Source organism: Diospyros lotus, chromosome 12 (genome assembly GCF_014633365.1).
Source record: "Diospyros lotus cultivar Yz01 chromosome 12, ASM1463336v1, whole genome shotgun sequence".
NCBI lineage: Eukaryota > Viridiplantae > Streptophyta > Magnoliopsida > Ericales > Ebenaceae > Diospyros > Diospyros lotus.
In genome coordinates this window covers 32,802,085-32,825,783 of record NC_068349.1, presented here as the reverse complement: position 1 = coordinate 32,825,783, position 23,699 = coordinate 32,802,085, and the positions used below count along the sequence as shown (strand labels likewise).

General features: G+C 39.4%; 1 protein-coding gene across 4 annotated transcripts in view; it reads left to right on the top strand.

The window, feature by feature from the left end:
• LOC127814284 (uncharacterized) overlaps nucleotides 1-23,699 on the top strand; it is a 159,081-nt gene that overhangs the window by 66,713 nt on the left and 68,669 nt on the right. For all 4 annotated transcript variants that reach the window (XR_008026325.1, XM_052355701.1, XM_052355700.1 and 1 more), the window contains 4 exons: nucleotides 13,249-13,342; nucleotides 21,878-22,006; nucleotides 22,099-22,359; nucleotides 22,457-22,535. Coding sequence is in view for 3 of the 4 variants with exons in the window: in XM_052355701.1 (XP_052211661.1) it covers nucleotides 13,249-13,342; nucleotides 21,878-22,006; nucleotides 22,099-22,359; nucleotides 22,457-22,535 (563 nt within the window). In the remaining variant the exon portion in view is untranslated. The remainder of the gene's footprint in view (nucleotides 1-13,248; nucleotides 13,343-21,877; nucleotides 22,007-22,098; nucleotides 22,360-22,456; nucleotides 22,536-23,699) is intronic.

Below are 23,699 nucleotides of genomic sequence, written 5' to 3'. Positions count from 1 at the left end.
GCTCAAGCGGGAGGGCCACCAGGTGGTGGTCTTTGAGTGCTACAATCGGATCCGCGGCTTTTGGTTTACGACCCCCCAAGTTGCCCTAGCCATCCCAGTTTATATATATATATATATATATATAAGTTTTTATATAAAGTTTATATATTTATTTGTTTATATATATATAAATAATATATTTATAAATCTATTTATATAAACATATATATAAATTTCTGATTTATATACATATAAGTTTTATTTATCTTTTTAACTTTGATTTATTTAAAAATAAAATAAAATTATATTATAAATTTTAAAAAAAAGAAGACAAAATAGCAGTCTGCCTAGGTGCTAGGCCCTAGTCTGGCGCTCGACTAGTGCCTAGTGCCTTTTAGAACACTGGATATAGGCAAGGGCAAGTGGACCAGATGGTCTTCATCAAGATGGGAGAAGGAGGAAAAAGATCCATATTGATTGTATATGTAAATGACATTATCATCACTGATGATGGCTCATGCCAACTCTGAAAGCTCAAGCAATAGTTGAAAATAGAATCCGGGTTAAAGATCTAGGGGACTTGTGATATTTTCTTGGTATGGAAATTACGAGAAACCAGAATGTTATTTTCATTTTTCAACAAAAATATACTCTTGACTTACGAAAAGAAATTGGGAAATTAGGTTGCAAACCAGTTGAGACTCCTTTGCAACAAGGATGGAAGTGAAAGCTAGATGAAAATGATCCTTCGGTAGACAAGGGAAGGTCCCATCAGCTAGTTGGAAGACTCATCTATCTATCCCTCAGAAGGCCTGACATTGCCTTTGCAGTAAGTATTGTTAGCCAGTCTATGCATTCCTCAACTCAACAACATTTAGATGCTCTGGGACACATCCTCAAATATCTCAAGGGAATTCCAGGTAGAGAGGATTGATGCTTCGAAAACATGAAAAGAGGAATATTGAAGCCTTTGTAGATGTAGATTAGGCTGGTAACGTGGAAGATTAGTAGGTTAACTTTGGGGTTTTGAACAAAGCTATGGGGGAATTTAGTCACAGGGAGAAGCGAGAAGCAGACAGTGGTGGCTAGGAGTGGTGCTAAAGCAAAATTTAGAGCCATTGCGCAAGGCATATGTAGAGATGGCAAACGGGCTGGGCTGAGTCAGCTCGGCCCGCCACCAAGTGGCCCGCGGGCTGGGCCAAATCGGCCCGCTTAAAAACGGGCCAGCAGATTGCTGGCCCTAGCCCGGCCCTACACGGGCCAGCCCAGCCCGCGAGGGCGAGAACGAGGGGCGCGGGCGCGGGCACGGGCGAGGGCGAGACGAGGGCGGCAACCGGCCAGCGAGGGCGAGACGAGGGCGAGGGCGAGGGCGAGGGCGAGCGAGGACGAGCGAGGGCAAGACGAGGGCGAGGGCGAGACAGAGGGCGAGGGCGAGGGCTGTTTGGGGGGGGGGGGGGGGTTGTGTGGCCGATTAGCAGGCCCAAGCGGGCCGGGCCAAATCGGCCCGGCCTTAAATGGGCCAGCAAAATGCTGGCCCTAGCCCGGTGCCAGGCCGGGCCCCAACAGGCCAGCCCGTCGGGCTAAGCCCATTTTGCCATCTCTAGGCATATGTGAAGTTATTTGGCTAGAGAGACTAATGGATGATCTGCAAATATCTATTTCAGCCCCTACAAAGCTCTACAGTGATAGCAAGTCTGCCATAAGTATTGTGAATAATCTAGTATAACATGATCGAATAAAACATGCTAGAATCGACAAGAGCTTTATCAAACACGAGCTTGAAGAAGGTGGGATTGAACTGTGTCACATTTCCACTCAAATGCAGGAAGCAAAAGTTCTTACAAAGATACTACCCAAGCCTAAATTTGAATTTATTCTTGGCAAGTTGGGAATGATGAACATCTATTCCTCAACTTGGGGGTGTCTGATTACAAAATCTGACAATAGAGTCTCGAGGAATTGAGAACGAAATTGGGAGAGAAAGTGAGAGATAATTGGGAGGGAGAGAGAGATCGGGATAGAGAGAGAGAGTGAGAGTTAGAGAGAATTCAGAGAGGAAATGGAGGGAAACTGATTTCCAAATTCATTTAACATGTCCCTTTAGGCACTCTTGATCAGTTATATATACTGATCAAGCTAGTTGGGCGCTAAAAGCAGTTGGTGTCATGCCCATGTGCACTTACAAGTGGCTACAACCTGCGCTTAGTTGCGTTTCATGTGGCTCAACATGTTGGAACATTCCACCAGATATGCTTAACGGGTATTAACCTCCTAGCATCCTAATTACACCTTTACTTATATTAATCAACTAGCTACCATAATAATCCCGGCCCTTTAAAATATTTCTTGTCCGCAAGAATTATGTAGTAAGCTTGCCACGTTGGGAAATTGCTGAAGGAGTTCGGGCAAGTACTCCCAAGTGTTGTTGTCGGAGTGAAGGGAGGACCATTGCACCAACACCTGGATCAAAGAGACACCATTGTGATGTGTAACTCGTCTATCCACAATGGCAATTGGTACCACGTCTAGAGGTACTTCTCCCACCATAGGAGGTAATTTTGGGGTAGATCTTTGTCTGCCCACGACTTTCTTTATAAGAGAGACGTGGAAGACCGGGTGTATCCTTGCCTCTTTAGGTAGCGCCAGCTGATAAGCCACTGCTCCTATTTTCTCCAAAATCTTGAATGGACCATAAAACTTGGGGTTCAACTTCGAGATGGTTTGTTTGGTCAATGCCTTGTAATGCCTTGTAATGTTGCTGGCTGAGCTTCAAGTATATGTCATCCCCCACCGAGAATTCTCGTTCACTCCTCTTCCGATCTACTTGTTGTTTCATCCGATTTCTTGCCTTGGCCGATTCTTCTTTTATCATTCATAACACTTCTTGTCTCTGTTGGAGATAAGCTTCAACTACTGTGGCCGTTGTGTGACTTCCTAGGGCAGGAAGTCAATCTGGTTTGTAACCATAAAGGGCCTCGAAAGGTGTCATTTTGATTGAATTGTGTATCTTATTACCATTCTGCCTTTGTATCTTATTACCCCAGTTTGCTGGTAGCATTAATTGTCAACTGTTCTAGCAGATCCTTGGTCCATCCATCTTTTTGGTAGTCGTCAGTAATTTCTTGAAGCCAATCGGGTGCCATTGTAGAGATGGTTGTAGTCATTCCTTCCTTATGGCAGTGAGATAAAGCATCTACTGCAACATTCTCCTTCCCTTTCCTGAATTGGATCACATAGTCTAAGCCCATTAGTTTAGACATACCTTTCTTCTGTACTTGGTTGTGTAGCCTCTGTTGTAGGATGAATTTTAAGCTCTCATGGTCTGTTTTGATTACAAACATTCCCCCTTCTAGGTAGTGGCACCACCTCTCCACAACCATTAGTACTGCCATCAGTTCCTTCTCGTAGATGCTAAGGCCTTGATGTCTTGGAGCTAAAGTTTGGCTAAGAAATGCCAAAGGTCTTCCCTCTTGAGTCAGTACTGCTCCTATGTCGGTATTGCTCGCATCTATTTCCAAAGTGAAGGGCTTATCAAAGTCAGGAAGGCCCAATGTAGGCACATTACCCAGGGCTGGTTTTAACTGGTCGAAGGCTTCTTTTGCCTTGGGGTTCCATTTGAATCCATTTTTCTTCAGCATTTCTGTCAAAGGCTTACTTATGGTGCCATAGTTCTTCATAAATTTTCGGTAGTAACCAGTAAGCCCTAAGAAACCCCTTAATGCCCGGATATTAGCAAGCTTGGGCGAAGCCATAACAACTTCTATCTTCTTTGGGTCAGTTCCCACGCTAGTCCCTGAAATAACATGCCCAAGGTATTCTACCTATGGTTGTGCAAAGGCACATTTTAACCACTTGATACATAGCTGATTGAATCGCAAGATCTCAAATGTAGCTCTAAGGTGGATAAGGTGTTGATCAAAAGAAGGGCTATAGACTAGTATGTCATCAAAAAAAAAAAAAAAAAAAAAAACAGCACAAATTTTCTAAGGGGTTTAAAAATTTGGTTTATGAGGGCTTGGAATGTAGCTAGGACATTTGTGAGGCCAAATGGCATGACTGTAAACTCAAAATGCCCATGATGTGCCCTGAAGGCTATCTTGAAGATGTCCTTCGGATTAACTCAAATTTGATGGTATCCTACCCTTAAGTCCAATTTGGTAAATATGGTTGCATGTTTAAGTTCATCGAGTAGGTCATCAATGATTGGGATAGAAAATTTATCCTTAATAGTAATAGGACATGGGAAGCGGAAGGGCTGTCTCGGGCGAACAATGGATTGGTCTAACATTTCTTTTTTATTTGAGTTTAGGTGGGTACTAGTAAGAATGGATGTTAATAGGTTCAGCCTGGGGTATGAGAGGTATAGTGTGGTTTAGTGAACGTTTAGGAGGTAATGCCTTAGGTTCTATGAAGAGATCTTGATATTCATTCAGCAATGAATCTAAAAGGGTCAGTTCGTGTACCTGTCAGGGTGATTCTGAACTTTCTGTTTGAGAATTCTCCTCTTGTTAATCATTGGCTTCAATGGAAAATAAATGAGCCACTTGTGCCCATTTCTGTTTGAACATCCTTTGCAACTTCTTGCCCCTCATCATTTTGCTTGCCTCTACCTCCATGTGGCCTTGTAGAACCACTCTCTTCCCTTTCCTTTCCAGCGTTACTTCCATATTATTGAAGTCAAAACTAATGGGACTCACCTCTCGCATCCAATCCACCCCCAACACAATATGACAACCCCCCCAACTTGAGTCTGAGATCAGCCTGGAATTCTTCCCCGTGTATCTTCCAGCAAAATCCCATGCAAGCTGATTTGCTGTTCACTTTGTCCCCATTAGCTACCGTGACTGATGATGGTTGGGATCTAGCCGTTGGGCACCCCATCCTTTTAGTCGTGGATTCATCGAGGAAACTGTGGGTGCTCCCACTGTCGATTAATACCATGAGGCAACTATCTTGCACCTTCCCTTCCATCTTAATAATTTTGCTATTAGCCACCCCTTTAATGGCATGTAGTGATATGGCTCCACTGCCTTCTTCCTCCTCTTCTTTCATCACTGCCAATTCTTCCGTTTCGTCCCCTTCTTCTTCTCCATCCAACAACAAAAGTTGTTTTCTACATTGATGCCTCGGTGTGTACTTTTCACCACACTTGAAACATAGTCTCGCCAGCCTTCTTTGTTCTATCACCTTGTCTTTGCTCTGCGTATTCAAAGGGGGTGCAAGTAATACGAGATACCTGATGTTAGGCCCCGTTCTCATTGTCTCTCCCCCCATTGGCCTTCCACCTTGGCATATCATCCTTCCTTGCACTCCTTTAATCTGCCCCTTCTGTTTCTTCAGCAAGGCGTCAAACGTCATTTCCTGTAGATAGGCCCCTTCTGTTGCTTCTGAGACTATCCTTGGTCGGAGCACCTGTATTGCTGATCGTGCCTCATTGTTTAGTCCTCCTATGAAGCTCGATACGAAATAATCTTCGGTGAGGCCGAGGTTCCGATTAAGCATCAAGAACTTGAGTTTCTCGAACTTCGCTTGATAGTCCGTTACTGAACCTTTCTACCTCAAGTGATTAAACTCCTGCACTACATCCAATCGGCCTCGTTCCCCAAATCTTTCATTAAGGCCTCTTGTGAAATCATCCCAATTATAGTTCTCTCTTACCCTGGACCAGCCTTGGAACCACACATCTCCTTCATCAAGAAGATATGCTATTGCCAGGGCCACCCTCTGGTTCTCCGGTACTTGGTGAATTTCGAACAATTTCTCACATCTTCTCAACCACCATCGTGGTTTAATACCTTCAAGGACTAGAAGTTCCAATTTAGGTACTGGAAATCCCCGTCTCCTCTTTGTTACCGGTTCATCACCTATCGTGGGCTCTTCTTCCGATTTAGTTACCCCCGCATTACGGTGTTGGATACCAATTCCCTGTAGAATTGGCTCTGTTTGTTCTCTAGGTGGAAAATCAGGGGAAATCCTCACCTATGGTTGATTCACGAACATCATCATAAATTGTTGCAGTTGATCCCGCAACAAATTTCCTTGATCTCGAACTTCTTACAATTCCTCATGGATTTGCAAGTGCATATCCCCCCTGAGTCGATCGGCCAGAGCTCCAACTTCCTATCCACAAGCCTTCATGTGTGATAAGTGATGAATCCTATTTCGACATTCACAAGCCTTCATGTGTGATAATGTCGTCCAGTGATAGTTTGTCAATGACTCCATTAGAATCCAAAAAGCACCAAAGCGTAACCAGTCAAATATAAGACTACCATGATGTCTGAAGTCTAAGGATCAATTTGCACAATTGCAATACAAGAATTCCAATTCGACATTAAACAATAACCATTAGGAATTCAGTAGCGGGTCAGTTCAGTGTACTTATTCTTATAATAAGCACCCACATATACGCACTAGTGTCCTCAGACCAATGTCCATGAAACAAGACATTCTCTTGATTGAGCATGTATCATATGTGCTAGTCTATCCGAGTTATTAGTGTCCATTTCAAATAACTCTATGACTAGGAACATTTAAGATCAAGGATTATAAGGAACATGTTTCATGATCGTCATCTCTATGCACGACCATATTCCATGAGCCTATTTCATCTATGGACTTTGTCAAGTATGGATTGCAATAAATAATGATGACAACCATCAATGACAAATAAAATATAATACCTTGCAATAACAATTGAAGATAAAGAATCCCAATGTAAAGTATGATCAATTACATAAAAATATAATTGGCTTGTGGGGCATAACTCTCCTCTCTTGGTCTTCTTCTCACATGACCAAACCATTTTAATCTAACAAATTGGTATCAGAGCAAGCTCCTGGCCGAACTGTATGAGACGATCGAATCAATTGCGGATGGTACTAGGATGCGACAAATGGAGATGCAACTTCAATAGGTGACAACGACAGTATCCAAGATGCAAGGAAGGGTAGAAACGGTGGAAGAAAGAATAGGATGCCCTATGTATTTTGATGATTTCATGACTGAGGAAATCCTTGGCTAAGGTGAGGTGGAAATCAAAAGGTGTTTTGATTTCACCTATCAAGTCATAAATTTGGAATGGATACATAGTTATTGAATTATTATGGTTTCGTCATAAAACCATGCCCTAAATTCAATCGGGACATAGATTGATGAAATGATTTTACTAGACAGTAATTTCAATTGAAAAGGTCCGCGTTTTTCCATCATTGGCTAGGTGTTCATGGTATGTTGCTAGACGTTAACCATGATATGTAGGGTTTTAGAATTAATTTGATTAATTCTAAAACTATTAATTAAAGAGTTTAATTAAGATGCTCATGAATTTAATTAAAGAGTTTAATTAATCTAAGAAGTTGGGCCTTAACATAATCTAATAGAATTGGCCCTACATCTAGTCTAATGGTGGACCTAAGGGGTCACACACTTAGATCAAGCCCATTTCGCAATTAAAAAGAAAAAGTCGGCTCAATGTGATTAAGGGTCGGGCCCAAAGTCTTTAGGGTTTTTCATGGCGTGATTAGGGTTCTTGAACTCTATAACTATGCCGCTTAAGAAGTTGGAAAAGGATAAGAAAAATTTTGTTCTCTCTAAAGGCGTTTAGGGTTGCTAGCACGACCAAAGCATCTGTGGAAGGATCGATCGTGTGGACTGGCTTGGAGGAGATTGCGCTTGCGTCTCTGCGGATTGAAATCAGGCAGAATCGAAGCTCTTCACGATCGTGGGTTCCTAACAGAGAGTTGATGAAATGATACAATTAGTAAAAAAAAAAAAAGGTAGAGGCAGACCCAAGAAGATTTTGGGTGAGACATTAAAATTTGATATGAAGCGTATGGGCCTAAATGAAGATATGGCAAAAAACAGAAATACATGAAAATCTATAGAATTCATGTAGTCGACCCCACATAGCGGGATAAAGGCTGGATATGTTGTTGTACAAAATATGACAATGTAGTCTTGAGGAATTGAGCGAGAAAGTGAGAGATAATTGGGAGGGAGAGAGAGAATTCAGAGAGGAAATAGAGAGAAACTGATTTCCAAATTCATTTAACATGTCCCTTTAGGCACTCTTGATCGGTTATATATACTGGTCAAGCTAGTTGGGCGCAAAAAGAAGTTGGTGCCGTGCCCATGTGCTCTTACAAGTGGCTACAACCTGCGCTCAGTTGCACTTCACGTGGCTCAGCATGCTGGAACGTTCCATGAGCTATGCTTAACGGGTATTAACCTCCTAGAAGCCTAATTACACCTTTATTTATATTAATCAGCTAGTTACCATAACAAGGGGGAGTGTTGCAGATTTACAATGTGCCTATATATTTATCTCTTTATTTTCTATATTTTTGTATTTCCTGTATTTTTGGGGGCTAAGATTAGGTTTGTTAAAGGAGAAGATAAGAAGATAGGTTTGTTAGGAGAAGATAAAAAATAAGAATCTCCTTGATTATATGAGATAGTTTTTTCTTTGAGTTCTTAGGAGATAGCTATCAAACCTGTATATATAAGCGTGATCAGTTCAATGGAAAAAACAAGAGAAGAATTTATTCTCTAATAGCTCTTGTTTCAGATTTATATGAGGGAGAATACTTGTTATGCGCATAGTATTCCCCCAAATAATATTCCCAGACTTGATATCTTTATTAAATGAGGGAGAAATATGAAATAACTCAAAAAGTTGATTTTCTCTTTTAATCAGATAGTGGGAATGAAGGACAATTTAATTCTGTAGCAACTAAAATAATTGTCAGTATTTGTAGTGTTAGGTATCATTGTTGGCATTACTTTGCCACTTTTTCTGGGAAAGAAAATTCACAGAAGAGCTGCCTTCAACTTTTGGCCATTATACACTTCATTCTTCAATATTGTTACAGTCCTGGAGTATAGTTTGTATTCTTGGAGGAGTGGTTTCCAAATAGTTTAGCAGCCTTGGGAATTGTATTTTCCCCTGTTTAATCCTTATGGTCTTTTTGCTTGTGTAGGTTACTTTGTACAATTAGTAGCTTTTTTTTGAAATTCTTCACGGTCCATTTCTTTTGCTGAATTTGGATAGCTTAATTTTCTCATAATGGTGATGCTATTGATCCATTCTTGTTGTTTAGTTATGTCTAAATCTATTTGTCAAAAAGAATGAAATGGTGAAATCACCAGAAAACAATGGAAACAAGGCTGCACTGATAATAGGTAGCCGTAGTAGTAGCTGATACCAAATAGTTGGAAAGAAGATAATGTTGACCTAAATTTTTATCAAGGAATGAGTTTCATATGGAATCTGCTATTGAAATCTTGCATGGAATGATGTGCTGTGGTAATTCTGTAATTGTGACTCAAATCAACAGGTTCTTTTTCTTTGTAATTTGTGGACAGTAACATGCATGCCATTTTACTTGAAAATTCAGTACACAAATTCCTTTTGATAGGTAATATCTTTTCCTTATGCATTTTGCCATCTGATTTTGTTTCCAAGATTAGCTTTTCTTGCTGCTTCATTGCTATATCTGGAAAAGAAATTGTTGACTACTAAAGATTATGGAGTTACTGTGATTGCTTAATTTAAGGGATTCTAATTTCTAGTTTCCTAATGTATAGATATGTTTCCTTTCTTAGTTAGTTTCTGTCAGATCACTGGATCTGACAAAGGGTTAGGGAGATAAGGTTTCTAGAAATTAATGGAAATTGCTGGAAGAGAAATTGGAAGAGAGAAAGAGAGAGAAAACAAGAGAGAGAGTGAGAACGAGATAGAAAATGCAAAAGAATTCAGGGGAAAGACTCATGTAATTCAACGTTGACTCCCATCCTCTGGCCGTGGCTCTATGTATAGCCTCATAGCCCTCCACATGCAGCCATGTGCAATACAACATAATTTGTAACTGCCTCTACCTACTGGAGAATTCTATAACAGAATTATAATAGCAAGAAAAAGTAAAATTACAATAGCTACCCTTGGCATGTGACAATTTCCTAAATGTACTAGTTTCCTTAGGAGACAGGATTCCTTAGCAGTTAGTTTCCTTGTTGGTTAGTCTTCTAGTTTCCTTATGAAGGTTTCAAGATTTACCTTTAAATACAGATGTAAATTGGGTCAAAAGACCTTTCTACCAACTTATGGGGTAGATTATCAAGAGACCTTTGCACCAGTGGCAAATATGAACACAATGAGAATTCTCTTAGCTTTAGCAATTTGAATGGGAAATTCAGCAATATGACGTAAAAAATGCATTTCTTCATAAGGATTTAGAAGAAGAGGTGTATATGGAACCACTAACAGTTTGGCCCTACTAAAGTTTGCAAATTGAAGAAAGCCTTGTATGAGCTAAAACAATCACCGAGAGTTTGGTTTGGGAGGTTCACTAAAGCTACAATGAAGTTTGGCTACAAGTAGAGTTATGGTGACCACACTTTGTTTGTAAAACACTTTGGTAAGGGATCATGATCTTATTGGTATACGTGGATGATATCCTAGTTATTGAAAGTGATGAAGAAGAAAAAATAAGATCGAGAACACAATTGGCTTGAGAGTTTGAAATGAAAGAGCTTGGTAGGCTTACTTCCTTGGGATTGAAGTGGCATACTCCGAACAAGGGACATTTATATCCCAACGAAAGTACATTCTTGATTTGCTTAAGGAAGCAGGTACTCTTGGGTGCAAACCTTTGAGCACTCCTATTGACCTAAGTCATTGAGTAGGCCAAGAAAGCAAGGAGGGAACAATTGTTGATAAAGGACACTATTAGAGGTTAGTAGAGAGATTGATCTATCTCTCACACACTAGATTGGACATTGCTTATACTGTGAGTGTAGTTAATCAATTCATGCATGATCCTAAGGAAGAGCATCTACAAGCAATTAAGAGGATTCTATGATACTTAAAGGCAACTCTAGGTAAAGGGATTTTGTTCAAAAAGGGAGGTGACTTGACAATACAAGCACACATTGATGTTGACTATGTAGGATCCCTTATAGACAGAAGGTCAACTACGAGCTATTGCATTTTCATAGGAGGAAATTTGGTTACTTAGAGGAGCAAAAAATAGAATGTTGTGGATAGATCAAGTGTAAAGCAGAATTTCGTGCTATGGCACTTGGTGTTTGTGAACTTCTGTGGATTAGAATAACCCTAAAGGATTTAATGATTGAAGGAAACGGATCAATGAAACTATATTGTGATAATAAATTAGTTATTAGTATAACACACAACCTAGTTCAACATGATCGAATGAAGCATGTAGAGGTGGACATGCACTTCATCAAAGAAAAGATTGGCATTGAACTCATCACCATTCCTTGCATGGCATTGGGAAACCAATTGACTGATGTCCTAACCAAAGGATTAGCTACTTTGAGGTTTCTAGAGATTGTTGGCTAGTTGAGAATGAAAGGTATCCACTCACAATGTAACGACCCGTTTATTTATGATTTATTGTATATTTGTGGATTTGAGAGTTTATGGAAGAAATTAGAATTTAATGTAATTCTAAAGAGGGAGGTGATTGTGATTTTCCAGAAGATTTTGGGGTCTAAGTATGATTTTGGAAACTGTTAGCGGGATTAGCTTAAATTTAATGATCGCGCATATATAAGTGAGGAGGCTTGCACATTGGGCAGTCGCGCACGGGGGCAGGTTCTGGGTTCGAAATGCGGGGCAGGCGGACGCACGGGTTGCTGGTGGAAAATGATGGAATTTAATTCCAGCAGAGGAGGCTGAAACGACGCTGTTTTGGGCTCCACGTGGTGGCCATGTTGCTGCTTTGCTGGCGCCACGTGTCTGTTGCTGGGGCTGCCTCTGCTATTGTTTGTCACTAGCCTCGAATTTCCTATGTGCAATGCAATTCCAGCCAAGTGAAATTGTGAGCAGAATGATGAGTCTTGGGGGAGTAAATTCAGAGGCTTTGTGGCTAAGAATTAATATTAGGCTGAAGTTAGGCTATGATTGCAATTAGAGGAATTCAGAGTATAAATAAGAACGAAGCCAGCATGAATTGGAGGAATTCATAAGGAGAAGGCCAGCGATTGGAATTGGAGTGTCTAGAAAGAAGAAGCCCTTGACTTTACAGGAGGAATAGAAGGGAGAAGACTGTGAAAGCTACGAATAAAGAATTCCAAAGTGTGTGACAGTGATTTGAAATCTTTTGGGAAAGGCAGGTTCTCAACCTTTTCTCTAATCATAGGCAAGTTCTTATTTCTCTTTTCCATTTCAGATGCAAGTTCTTATACTTTGTTTCTTCAAACCAAGTTCTTATACCTTCTTTCTGTTCAGACAATTGGTTCCTTTCTGGTATGAGATTTGTGCTTGAAATCCTTGTATTCAGACAAACTGGTCATACCCACTCTATTATGCTGCATCTTGTTGTCTCCTCTTGAACACTTATTAGATCCCAGTTGAGAGCTAAATAGGGTTTTGGTTCACCCTATCTTTTTATGGGAATGATGCTGTACCCACTTTGGGGTTAAGGACATGCGGGTAGGGGGGCATGTTGTGTGTGTTTTGTTTTGGATCCTGCATGCATGCAGTTTCGTGGAAGGATTGCTTTGGCGGTCGACCATTTAGCCCAAGTTTGTTGATCGGTCCTGCATAGTCAAATGTCGTTGGCATAGTCCTGACAAAAAAGATACTTGGAAGCTGTTGTTTTTAGATGCAGAGGAGAAGCTGTCAAGTTTTGTGAGACTGAACCTAACTGCACCTTTCATGTATCATGGGTGGTTGGGTCCTAATGTTGTTACTAAAAGAATTTGTGTAGTTTGCTTCCATTATATTAAAGTCAAGAGAGTTTGGGAATGTATTTATTTGAGGTTGTAAATCTGTCTGGCGCTTCCTCTCGGATTCCTTGGTATCGGGATCTCCGAGAGTGGGGTCGCCACACACAAGCAGGGAGTGTTGACTACTAAGGATTATGGAGTTATGTGATTGCTTAATTTAAGGGATTCTAATTTCTAGTTTCCTAATGTATAGGTGTTTAATGTATAGATATGTTTCCTTTATTTAGTTAGTTTCCTAAATGTACAGGTTTCCTTAGGAGACAGGTTTCCTCAGCAGTTAGTTTCCTTATTGGTTAGTCTTCTAGTTTCTTAATGAAGGTTTCGGGATTTACCTTTAAATACAGATGTAAATTGGTTCTGTGAATAATAAGAACCTACCAGAAACTCTTCATAAATTTTACATATGTTCTGGATTATATCATACTATATTCTTTTTCTATGTCTATTCAAATGTATTATGCAAAGTTGTCTCCTATATTATCAAATGACATCTAATTTTCATTAATGGCACAGAGAAACTTCAAGATTGGCTGGAAATAGTTTAGAGTCTGAAGCTTCCAAAAACAGTCAGCTGTCATCTGCTTTATCTGTTTCATCTAACTTTGAGGTATCTACTGTGCGCTTTTATTTGGTCCAAGACATTCTCTCTTCTTTTTGTAGCACAAAAAGGACACCACTGGTAATTTTTTATGGGCTCCATTTGGAAATGTCAGTTTCTGTATTATTTTTTGATAAGTAAAATGTATTAGGGAATAAGCACCTTAAGGGGAATATTTCACAATCAAATAAAAAGTATGGACTGAAGGCCTATATATCTAGATGCACGGGCCAGTTCTCCAAGAACTGCATGAAAGAGGGAAGGCAAAATTGAGTATCAACTCTCAGCCAAGAAAAAGGAAAACAAGGGTGGTTTTGTTTCAGCAATGGATCCAGCTCCAAGGTTTCTCGTGCTTGAGATACTCTATGTCAGACTTAGGTCTAAGAAGCTTGCACATCTCTGGTGCCTTGAGGAGGCAATCCCTATACTTTAGATGAACTGAAAATCTGTGGCAGCTTGCATCATCACCCACTGAACTAAATGCCATATCTCAACAACCACCCAGCAAAGATGGTGTATTACTGATTACTCACAGTTTCTATGCAAAATCTACCACCCTGTCAATATCATTCCCCTCCTTAACTTGTCTACTACAAAGGATAGAACTTGCTATTGTTTCTATAGAAACAGCGGAATGTTTCCGTTTCCTAGGAAAGTGATCCAAATAATAGCATAAAACTTAAATTCAGTTAAAAAAACTTAAATAATTGAAACACTACCGAACATTACGAAGTGATAGGTTATTTTGGTGCCAATCAGTTCTATTTAACAAGATCTATTCTTATTTATCTTTTTAATTGTATTTGAAAGAAAATATTTATCAGAACCATCTTATATTCATTACAAGACTAAAAAGTTGGAGAAAGGGAAATTTGTTAAAAAATGGACATGTTTAAGTCACTTTTTTATTTTTCTTTTTTCCTAATCTATTACATACCTTCTAATATGGACTTCATCATTGGTATCTTATTTTCCCATCCCTAGTATCATATTGTAGATTGATTTTATTTTATTTTATTTATTTATTTATTATTATTTTTTTGGGGTGGGGGGGTGGGGTGGGGGGAGGAGGAGGTTAATGTAGAACTTATAAAAGAAATCTTTAAAAAATGGGTGAACTCTATATGGACCTAAACTACTTACAAAGATAAATCATCTTTAAAAAGTGCTAAAGGACTCTAAAGGGAAAAGAATATGTTAGGACCCTTGTTACTCATACCTATCAGAGGCGTAAAAAGGGGGGAAAATCAAGGGTAGCCAAGGAAATTGACTCAAGGGCAGAAGAGTCCAAAGTTGGTTAAGGGAAGAGTATTCATTCACGTGGCTGCAACGAAATGAAGAAAGGGTATAAAAGGCGAGGGGAAAGGAGAGAGGAGGCAAGAAAAATTCTGGACAATTGTCGTGGGGAGAGAGAAGGCCCTCTCGAATAGGCTGATTGGTTGTTTTTAGCTTACACTCATCCTAGCAATTGCTGTAATCCTTGTAAACATTGATTTTCTACTGCTCTAGTATTGAATTCAATCCAAAAGAGTGAGTTCCTATCAGAATAGCCTCCCTAACCCACAAAAAGGGAACCAAGATGTTTCCCTTTTGAACAAAATTCTGATCCTCAATTCTCTCAACAGTGTTCTAAAAGGCGCTAGGCGCTAGTCGGGCGCTCGACTGGGGCCTAGCGCCTAGGGCGCCTAGGCGGGGCCTAGGCGGCGACTTGAAAATAGTGTTTTTTTTTTTTAAAATTTTTTGATGCAATTTGATATCAAGTAAACCAAAGTTGGAATAATAAGTGAAATAATGAATTTAAACATTAAAAAACTTTAAAAACAAACTGTTGTAGATTAGTACTGAGGTTAAGATGACAAAAACAACAATAATACAACATAAACATTAAAACATATATGAAGAATCTAAGTAATATCTAGTTATCTTAGTGGATTTCTTCTTCTTCCTCTCCATATTCTTCTAGCACACGATCTTCATCAGACTCAAAATCAAATTCATGATGCTCTTGTTCATCTTCTTCTTCTGATTGAAAATCATCTTCATGAAGTTCTCTCATCCTAGAACTTCTTCGAGGTTGAAGCATGTCGTCTGCTCCAGAAGCTTCACCAACCATTTCCCAAGTGAGCCCCATACCAGGCTCAATTTCTTCATCATCTTCTCCATCAACGATCCATCCTTGTGCATTACTAGCATCACTAGCAAGTAGCACATCAACATTCCTCTCCTTCTCCCTTTTTTGCTTGTTCATTAGTTTTGCATTAAATTGGACAAAGACTAGATTGTTCAATCGATTAACATCTAGTCTATTTCTTTTCTTCGTATGTATCTACATGAAGAAAATGAAAGCAATATCAATAATTCAATATAAATGATAGATAACTAATTGATTAAAATATTGAAAACACTTTAAAATATGCACTAACCCCTTCAAAAGTACTCCAATTTCTTTCACAACCGGATGAACTACTAGTTAACAAGAGGATCCTTCTCGCCATTCGTTGCAAGTTTGGTGTTTGATTTCCATAAGTCATCCACCATTTAACTACATAGGTTAAACAAATTTGAAATTTATACACTAAACTAATATACGATAGAAACTAAAAAAAAAAAGTCCTAAGGATTAAAGGAAGGAATTTTATACCTGGGTTATAATTATCATCATTTGTTGCACACCCTTGAATTGCCCATGACTTTCCAAAAACTCCTCCTTTGCAAGTATATTTTGGCAACTCAACATTTAAAATATGCCCTTGCATGCGATCATCACCATAAAAAAAATCTCCACAGCATTAAAAAACCCATCCATCAGTTCATTATCAAATTGCATATCCATATCTTTGAACAAATAATATGGATTCAAAAGGTAAGCCGCAAAATGCAATGGACTATGTAGTCTATCTTTCACTCTTGCATCAATAATTTCCATAATAGGCAAATAGTTCTTTTCAAGATTGTTTAGGGCCTCCTTAATATCCTTTTTTGCCTGATTAATCTCTCCATATAAAAAGCCCATAGAAGGCTTCTTATCTACATCAACAATTCGAAGCACCTTCACCAAAGGTGCAAAAACCTTAAGACATATAGTCACACCATTCCAGAAAGCAATACTTAACACAGTTGCATAGGCTGTTTTCCCTTTAACAGTCTTTGACCACTTGCACTCCTCCCACTCAGAGCTAGTAAACATTGCCCTCAATTGGCTCTTTTTCTCCATTAAACTTTGTAGAGTAAGGAAAGAAGAAGCAAATCTAGTGACACCTGGTCTCACTATATCCCTCTTCTTTGTAAATGACCTCATTAAGGATAAGGTCTTATGATGTGCATAAATAAAGATTGTCAAACTCTTGGCTTGATCAATGACTTTTTTGTACCTTGGCAGTTTTCCAATGCTTTCAAGCATTAAATTGATGGTGTGAGTAGCACATGATGTCCAAAAGATATTGGGTCTCTTCACCTTCAATAACTTTGCCGCTCCCATATTGTTAGCAGCATTGTCAGTGTTGGAAATGTATGCCCTAAAGACACGTTTTGTTTAATTTATGGTAATGATGTTTCTTTTATTCAGTTTATGGCACATATATTATTTGCATTTAATTGTTGGAAAGGTGTCCATGCTATTAAGTAAGTGATTCATGTGATGGGTCGTTCTTCACAGTTAGGCATGAATCATGGGTACTTAATAAGCAAGAAAATATTACTCTTGATCTTTTGATAGAACTGGGCATTCTATCATGATAAGATCATTGTGCAAAAGATCCTAATGGAGGATGGCTTGCCTTAGCCAGTAAACAGTCCGTTTACTCTAATTGTACAAGCGCATTTGGAATGCGTAGAGTGGACCTGTGATAGAAGCTAATGACAAAGTACTAATTATCATGGAGCTAGTCTATCACTGCTACTACGTGGACGAGTACTCTAATACTTGAGTATTAGTTGGTGGTCTAGTGAACCTAGAGCTATATTCTTAGATTCATTGTAGGTGAGGTCTATCAAAGATCAATATCCTTTTGAGTTGGGAGTATGGTTTCTAATTAGCTAAGACAGACTAATACAAGATAGTTTCTGTGATTCACCCCCTTGTGATTGTCCAAGAATAATCGAATAATCCAGGGCCCTGGGAACGTGACTTATGAGTGTGTGCTTCTGGGTAGCTCCCAATGATAAGCAAGTACATTCGAGTAGTCACGGATTATTGGACTAGTGATCTAAGGATGGTAGAAGTCATTTAGAAAGGTGTTAGTACATTATTCCTTTCTAAATGATGGGTGTTACGCAGAGGGGTATTTTCGTCATTACACTAGTAGGTCAAAGACATGGCATATGCAAAATTATTCGTGGGGTCAGTGTTACCATATGGTGATAGTTGGAACACTTAGAATGACAAAATATAGCTACTAGGTAGCAGGGATATTTTGGTCATTTTAGTAGCCGTGAATAATTTGTCTTTTGGTCCCCGGAGTAGCTCGATGTAACTCATGTATTTTTAATACATTTGGCTTGTTGGATGAATTACATTAAGAGAGAATTATTTTATTTAGAATGGTCCATTGGGCTAAAATAAAATAATAGTTCATTAGGGTTTTAATTAATTAATTGGGCTAACCCAATTAGAAAATTAATTAAAAGATCTTGGCCCATTAGGGTTTGGCCCACTAGGGTTTTAACCCTAGGGTTCTCCCTATATAAATCTCTCTTTAGTTGTTTTTTTGATCCAAGTCGTTTTTCATTCTTCTTCACCGAAGAGAGGCCACGAGTTCGAGTCATACTCCGGAAGATCGAAAGGGGGCGTTTGAGTTCTGATGCGACGGAGCCGAAGGCTAGCAGGACAGCCGTCGTCTCCTCCACGCGAAGAAGCTCCCATCGCTCCATTCCGTCCGGTAATCCGCCGTAAAAGTAAGTCTCCTAGACTCTAACCAATACGAGGATCGTTTTTATTTTAAAACGCTTCCGTTGCATGCTTTTGATCCTCGTTCATGATCCTTCAGTCAGTTACCACTTGGACAACATTTTGTGGCCCAACTTGCTCAATGCATTTGTCCACATACTCAAAAATGAGTTCACTTGTATGTGCCTCCTCTGAAGATTCTTTAGAAGAAAGGAAAGCAGTACCGGCATTAGAATTAACACATAAGTTCATGATGCTCCTTCTTTTTCTATCACTCCAAGCATCTGTCATAATGGAGCACCCATTTCTTGCCCACTCTTCTTCATGCTTCTTTAACAAACCTTTCATCCTGTCAACTTCCCCCTTTAGCAACGTTTCCCTCAACTGGTATTGACTAGGAGGATTGAAGCCTGGCCCAAATTGACCAACTGCCTCAACAAACAACTTGAAACTGTCATTATCAATGGCATTGAAAGGAATACCGTGCTCATAGACCCACCTAGCACAATATTCACGGACTGTCTATGTCCTCTCTTTAAAGAGTGCTTCATTGATATTTTGTTGTCTTTGTGTCATTTTTACACTTGAACCAGCTTCAGGGCTGATGGAGCTTGCAAATTTATCCATAGGGCCAAGTGTGCGGAGTGGGTTAATACTCCCTAATTCTTGCAATTCATCATCGCCATTCCCTTCCCCCTTTTCAGAAATATCGACTGTTGATCTCATCAGATCTTCTTCCTTTTTCTTATTCTTCTTTTTATTCCTTGCCTCCTCAATTGCATTCTTGCATTTGGCTCTATCATCTGGAGAAGCTTTTGGACATGCAGACACATTTCCAGAAATATGGCCAATGTGTTTTTTAACTCGGTAAACACCGCCAGACATCACCTTACTGCATAACTTGCATTTGACTTTGTCCATATTCTTGGGATCAATTAGCATCCCATACTCCCACCCCACATCATTTGACTTCCTTTTAAGAATTGAGACGGTAGCGGACGATGCTTCCGTACTCCCCGTTCCAGACATCACTTAAACTGAACAAAATCAAATATGAAAATCATATGGAAGTCAAAATCAAATCTGAAAATCATGTGGAAGACAAAATCTGAAAATCAAATCTGAAAATCATTGCTAACAGCCTAACACAAATCTGAAAATCAAAGCTAACAACCTAACACAGGAACTTAACATTGCTAATAGCCTAACACAAATCTGAAACTGAAAATCAAAATCATGTGGAAGATAAAATCTAAACATTGCTAGTGAAAGACATGGTTAATAAATCTGAAAATCATAGATGATGGTTAATAAATAGTTTTAAATACATAGTACATACTGTTAGTGATGCTTGAAGGCGGCAGATTGAGAGAGAGAGGGGCTCGGCAGTGGCAGAACACAGAGGAGAGGCGGTCGGCGGCGAGGGACGCGGTCGGCGGCCGGTGAGAGAGGCGACCAGTAAGAGAGGCCACCAGAGAGGTTGCTCGGTGAGAGAGGTGGTGCGGTGAGAGAGGTGGCCAGACAGGTTGTCGTTCCAGCGAGCAGCGGCGGCGGGTCCGGCGACGGCGAGGAGGGGAGCAACCGGCGACGCACCAAGATGAGACAACGAGAGGCGAGAGAGAGAGGAGGGGGGGAAATCTGAAATGAAATGTAAACCCTAAAAACGATCTACGCGCTTAGCTGAAGAAAAGTGTGGGGGCGGAGGCCGCCTAGGGCTGCGACTGGCGGCTAGGCGGCCGCCTAGGCACGCCTGGAACCGCCTAGTCGGGGGGGCGCCTAAATGGGCCGCCTCCCCCAAAAGCGCCGCGGCTGGCGGCCGCCCAGCCCGAGTTTTAGAACACTCTCAACAGCTCTCAATACTCTGGGTTTCTTATCTCTTAATGAGCTATGCAATAAGATTTTCCCCATAAAAGTAGTGTCTCGTATGCTTTAATTATTTATATAATGTTGATTCGTGGGTCTTGGCAAAATCCCTAGTTTGTAATCAAGGGCACCTGCATAGGCTTATTCATAATTTGATCATCATCATCATTAATTGCACCTTCTCCTAACTAAGTTAGGTTGGTGCATGGTATTCATAATGGTAATTGACTTTTAAAAGTCACATTAACAATACAAATCTATGCAAAGAATAAGGTGGTAAAATTTTACACCAGATGCCCTTTGTTACACAACCCTCTAGTAATAGAATGATGAGATAAAGTCTCAACACTGTCTTCGTATGGAAAAGTTTAATGAGATGATGATGAATGAAGGAAATTGGTTTGATGGTGTTTCATCACATAGTTGATATGTTGTGAGCTCGACCTACTCATTATGGAAACGAATGTTTGGAGCTTAGATGCATCTCTAAAAGTGGCTTTTTTTTTTCCTGCTTGCTTGGCTAGCAATTGATGATGCCATCTTTATAGTTTATACCTTGCGGAAAGGGGAAATATAATTCTGAATTAGTTTTATTTATGTAAAAAGGAAGGTGAGAGTGTCAGCCACTTGTTCCTTAATTGGTTAATAATGCAGAAGTTATGGAATCTTATAATTTCTATCATTGGAGTTGCTTGAGTTATACGATCTGCAGTCACAGGTCTGTCTCTTGGTTTAATGGATGCCCTAGAAGAGGCATGAGGGAAATATGGATGACTTTTCCTACGATTCTAAGCAGTTTATTTCATGTTCAAGAATAGACATTCTTTCGAGGGCTTTGGGAGTTTTGCCCTTTCTTTGAAATGTTTTTTTTTTTTTTTATTAAGATGTAAATATGTATAAAGATCAAAATGTACAGTATACACCGGGCATACCTGGGACAAAGAGAGACACCAAAACTAAAGCCCCTAAGCAAGAGACTCGTACTGGATTAAAACATGGGGATACAAAGAAAACATAACTCTGTATACAAAAGTTTTAATCCTATAGGAAATGCTCTCACAGCAGGGCTTTGCCCTCTCTTTGAAGTGTCTTTGATTACTCGGATTGTGTGTGTGTGGGTGTGTTTTGGGGGGGAAGAGGGGAGGGAGTGGGGTGTTAAGAGTATATTTTTTCCTCGTCCATTTTTAAAACAAACTTTTGGGGGATTTGTGTTGAACAATTGGTTTTTTATCTTTCTATGTAGTTCCTAAGTGGAGGGTTGCCTTCCTTGTTGGGCTCCATTAAAGACTTGTTTATTTGTCGAAAAGTTTAGAACCAATATCAAGAATACAGTTATTAACAGACACCAGAGGGAAATTTAGTCTGTAATCAACTATGTAGAAGCTTGTTGGAGCGAACCTTTTTTTTTAAGTTTAATTTAGTTGTCATATATTTCACAATAGAAAAACGTTTTGCTGAAACTAATGGAGCATTTGTCAACTTGATTCTTCTTTATATTGATGAAAAATGTTGTATAAGTTCTCCAAAATTATACTTTTTAAAATTGTGCAATGGTGTGGATGTTATTTTCCAATTGATTATTTTGTTTTGTTAATTGTTCACGTAATATGCTGTCCATGAGAAAGTAAAAGTTAACTGTTCTTTCTGTGAAATAGAAGCATTTCATGACTCAGATGCTATTAAATTGCTTCCTGTTTTTGGCTTTCTGAACTCAACATTTATTTACCTATTTGCCTTCTAATTGAAGCAGTATTAAAGCAGTCAATGAGTAACCATTTTTTTTTTCCTTTTCCTAGCCAAGGAGATCACGCAACACATCACCTCTTCTTTTGTCCGCAAGTTCCCTAGTGTTCCGTCCTGATAATATCTTCATCTTGCTGCGGAAAGCTTACAGAGATTCTCATCTGGGAACCGTTTGCCGATTGGTAAAGTGCTTTTTGGAAAATTTCACTTCTAGTTTTCAAGCTTCTTCTGAATTTTCAGTCTTCATTAGTTTATATCTTGTGCTTTATACCAGGCTTCTAGAATTCTGTTAAAGCTCATGGCACCCCTTAAATTGCAACAAGCTTCTATACCTTCACCAGGGATTGCATCTTCCCCAGATGAGGCACTGAAAGCTGAGGAAACCATTCATCCTTTTTTAATTGATTACTCAAACTTGTTTGGAGAAGAATTCCAGATACCTGGTGATCATTGGGATGCAAACTATCTTAGTGTGCTAGATATTGAGGCTGTAGAGGAAGGGATATTACATGTTCTTTATGCTTGTGCATCCCAGGTGAGTTGCTGTATCAGTTATACATAATAACTGTTGCTCTGAACTGTGTTTCGGCATGATATTTTGCCATCTTATCCGTTTATATGTTCTGTGTCAGCCCCTGCTGTGTAGCAAGTTGGCGGATAGCACATCTGACTTCTGGTCTGCTTTGCCACTTGTACAAGCATTATTGCCAGGTTCAATGACATATAGCCAACTTTTTACTTTAACCATTCCTCAGGCCTAACATTAGAGGACTTAAAGGGATTTCTTTTCTATGATTCTTGTTATACAACATGTTATCATCTTGTTGGTAGGGAATATTTCATTCTAATGGAATACTTCTTATTTGTGTTTGTAACAGTTTGTGGCTGGTTGTTGAGCTCTCTCATCTTGTCCCTTTTAGTGTATTGGAAAAAAATGAGCTAAAACAAGCATCCGTTTTTGGCCTTTTTAGTTTTGAGCTTTTTGTGCTTTTATGAACCAAAAAACTTGCTTTAAGCAGAAAAAGCCAGCTTCCAAATGCCTTGAGCTTTTTTAAAGTAAAAAGAAGCTAAGCAACAGTGCCAAATGGGCCCTAAGCCTACTCTTCTAAATGTGAAGCATGCATTATTAAATCTATCCAAAAAGCATATTGATGCGGTCACTATTTGAAGATGGAGGGCATCGGCCCAAGGGCGATCCAAACTGGCCCGAAACTGCTTAAGACCCGGTCGAAGCTAGCCCAATCAAGAACCGGCCCAAACAGGGGCCGAAACTTCATATTTATATTCTTTTAGGATTTTAATTCCCGGTCCAAACTAGCCCAATCAAGAACCGGCCTAAACAGGGGCTGAAACTTCATATTTATATTCTTTTAGGATTTTAATTCTACTTCATATTTTAGAGTTTTATTTCTATTAGGATTCTTATTGGGTTTTATTTGCAATATTACATGGAATGGACGAACACTATATATACTTATTAGTTAGGGTTTGTAAATAGTTTTTTCCCAATTAAACTTTCTACAAGCCTATTCGGTTTTATTAGGAAGACAGATTCAGTTTTGCGCCTACTTGAGAATAAAGTTTCAGTAATTGAAGCTTGCTTTTTTTAAGAGTTTCTTTTGCGTGTTTATTCTCTACACGTGCACTACACGCTGCCTCAGGTGCTATCAAAGCCATTAACCAACCAATCAGATGGTCGATCTTGATGGTAACGGTAGCGACCAGCCTCGCAACAGTGATCAGGGGTTGCCGGTAGTTTGGAGAGCAATCAAAGAACAATGGGAAATAACTCGTAATATGCAGCAACAATTGGAGCAGATTAGCAATCAATTGGGTATTTTATTACGAGTTGATGATAATCGAAACCGGAATAAT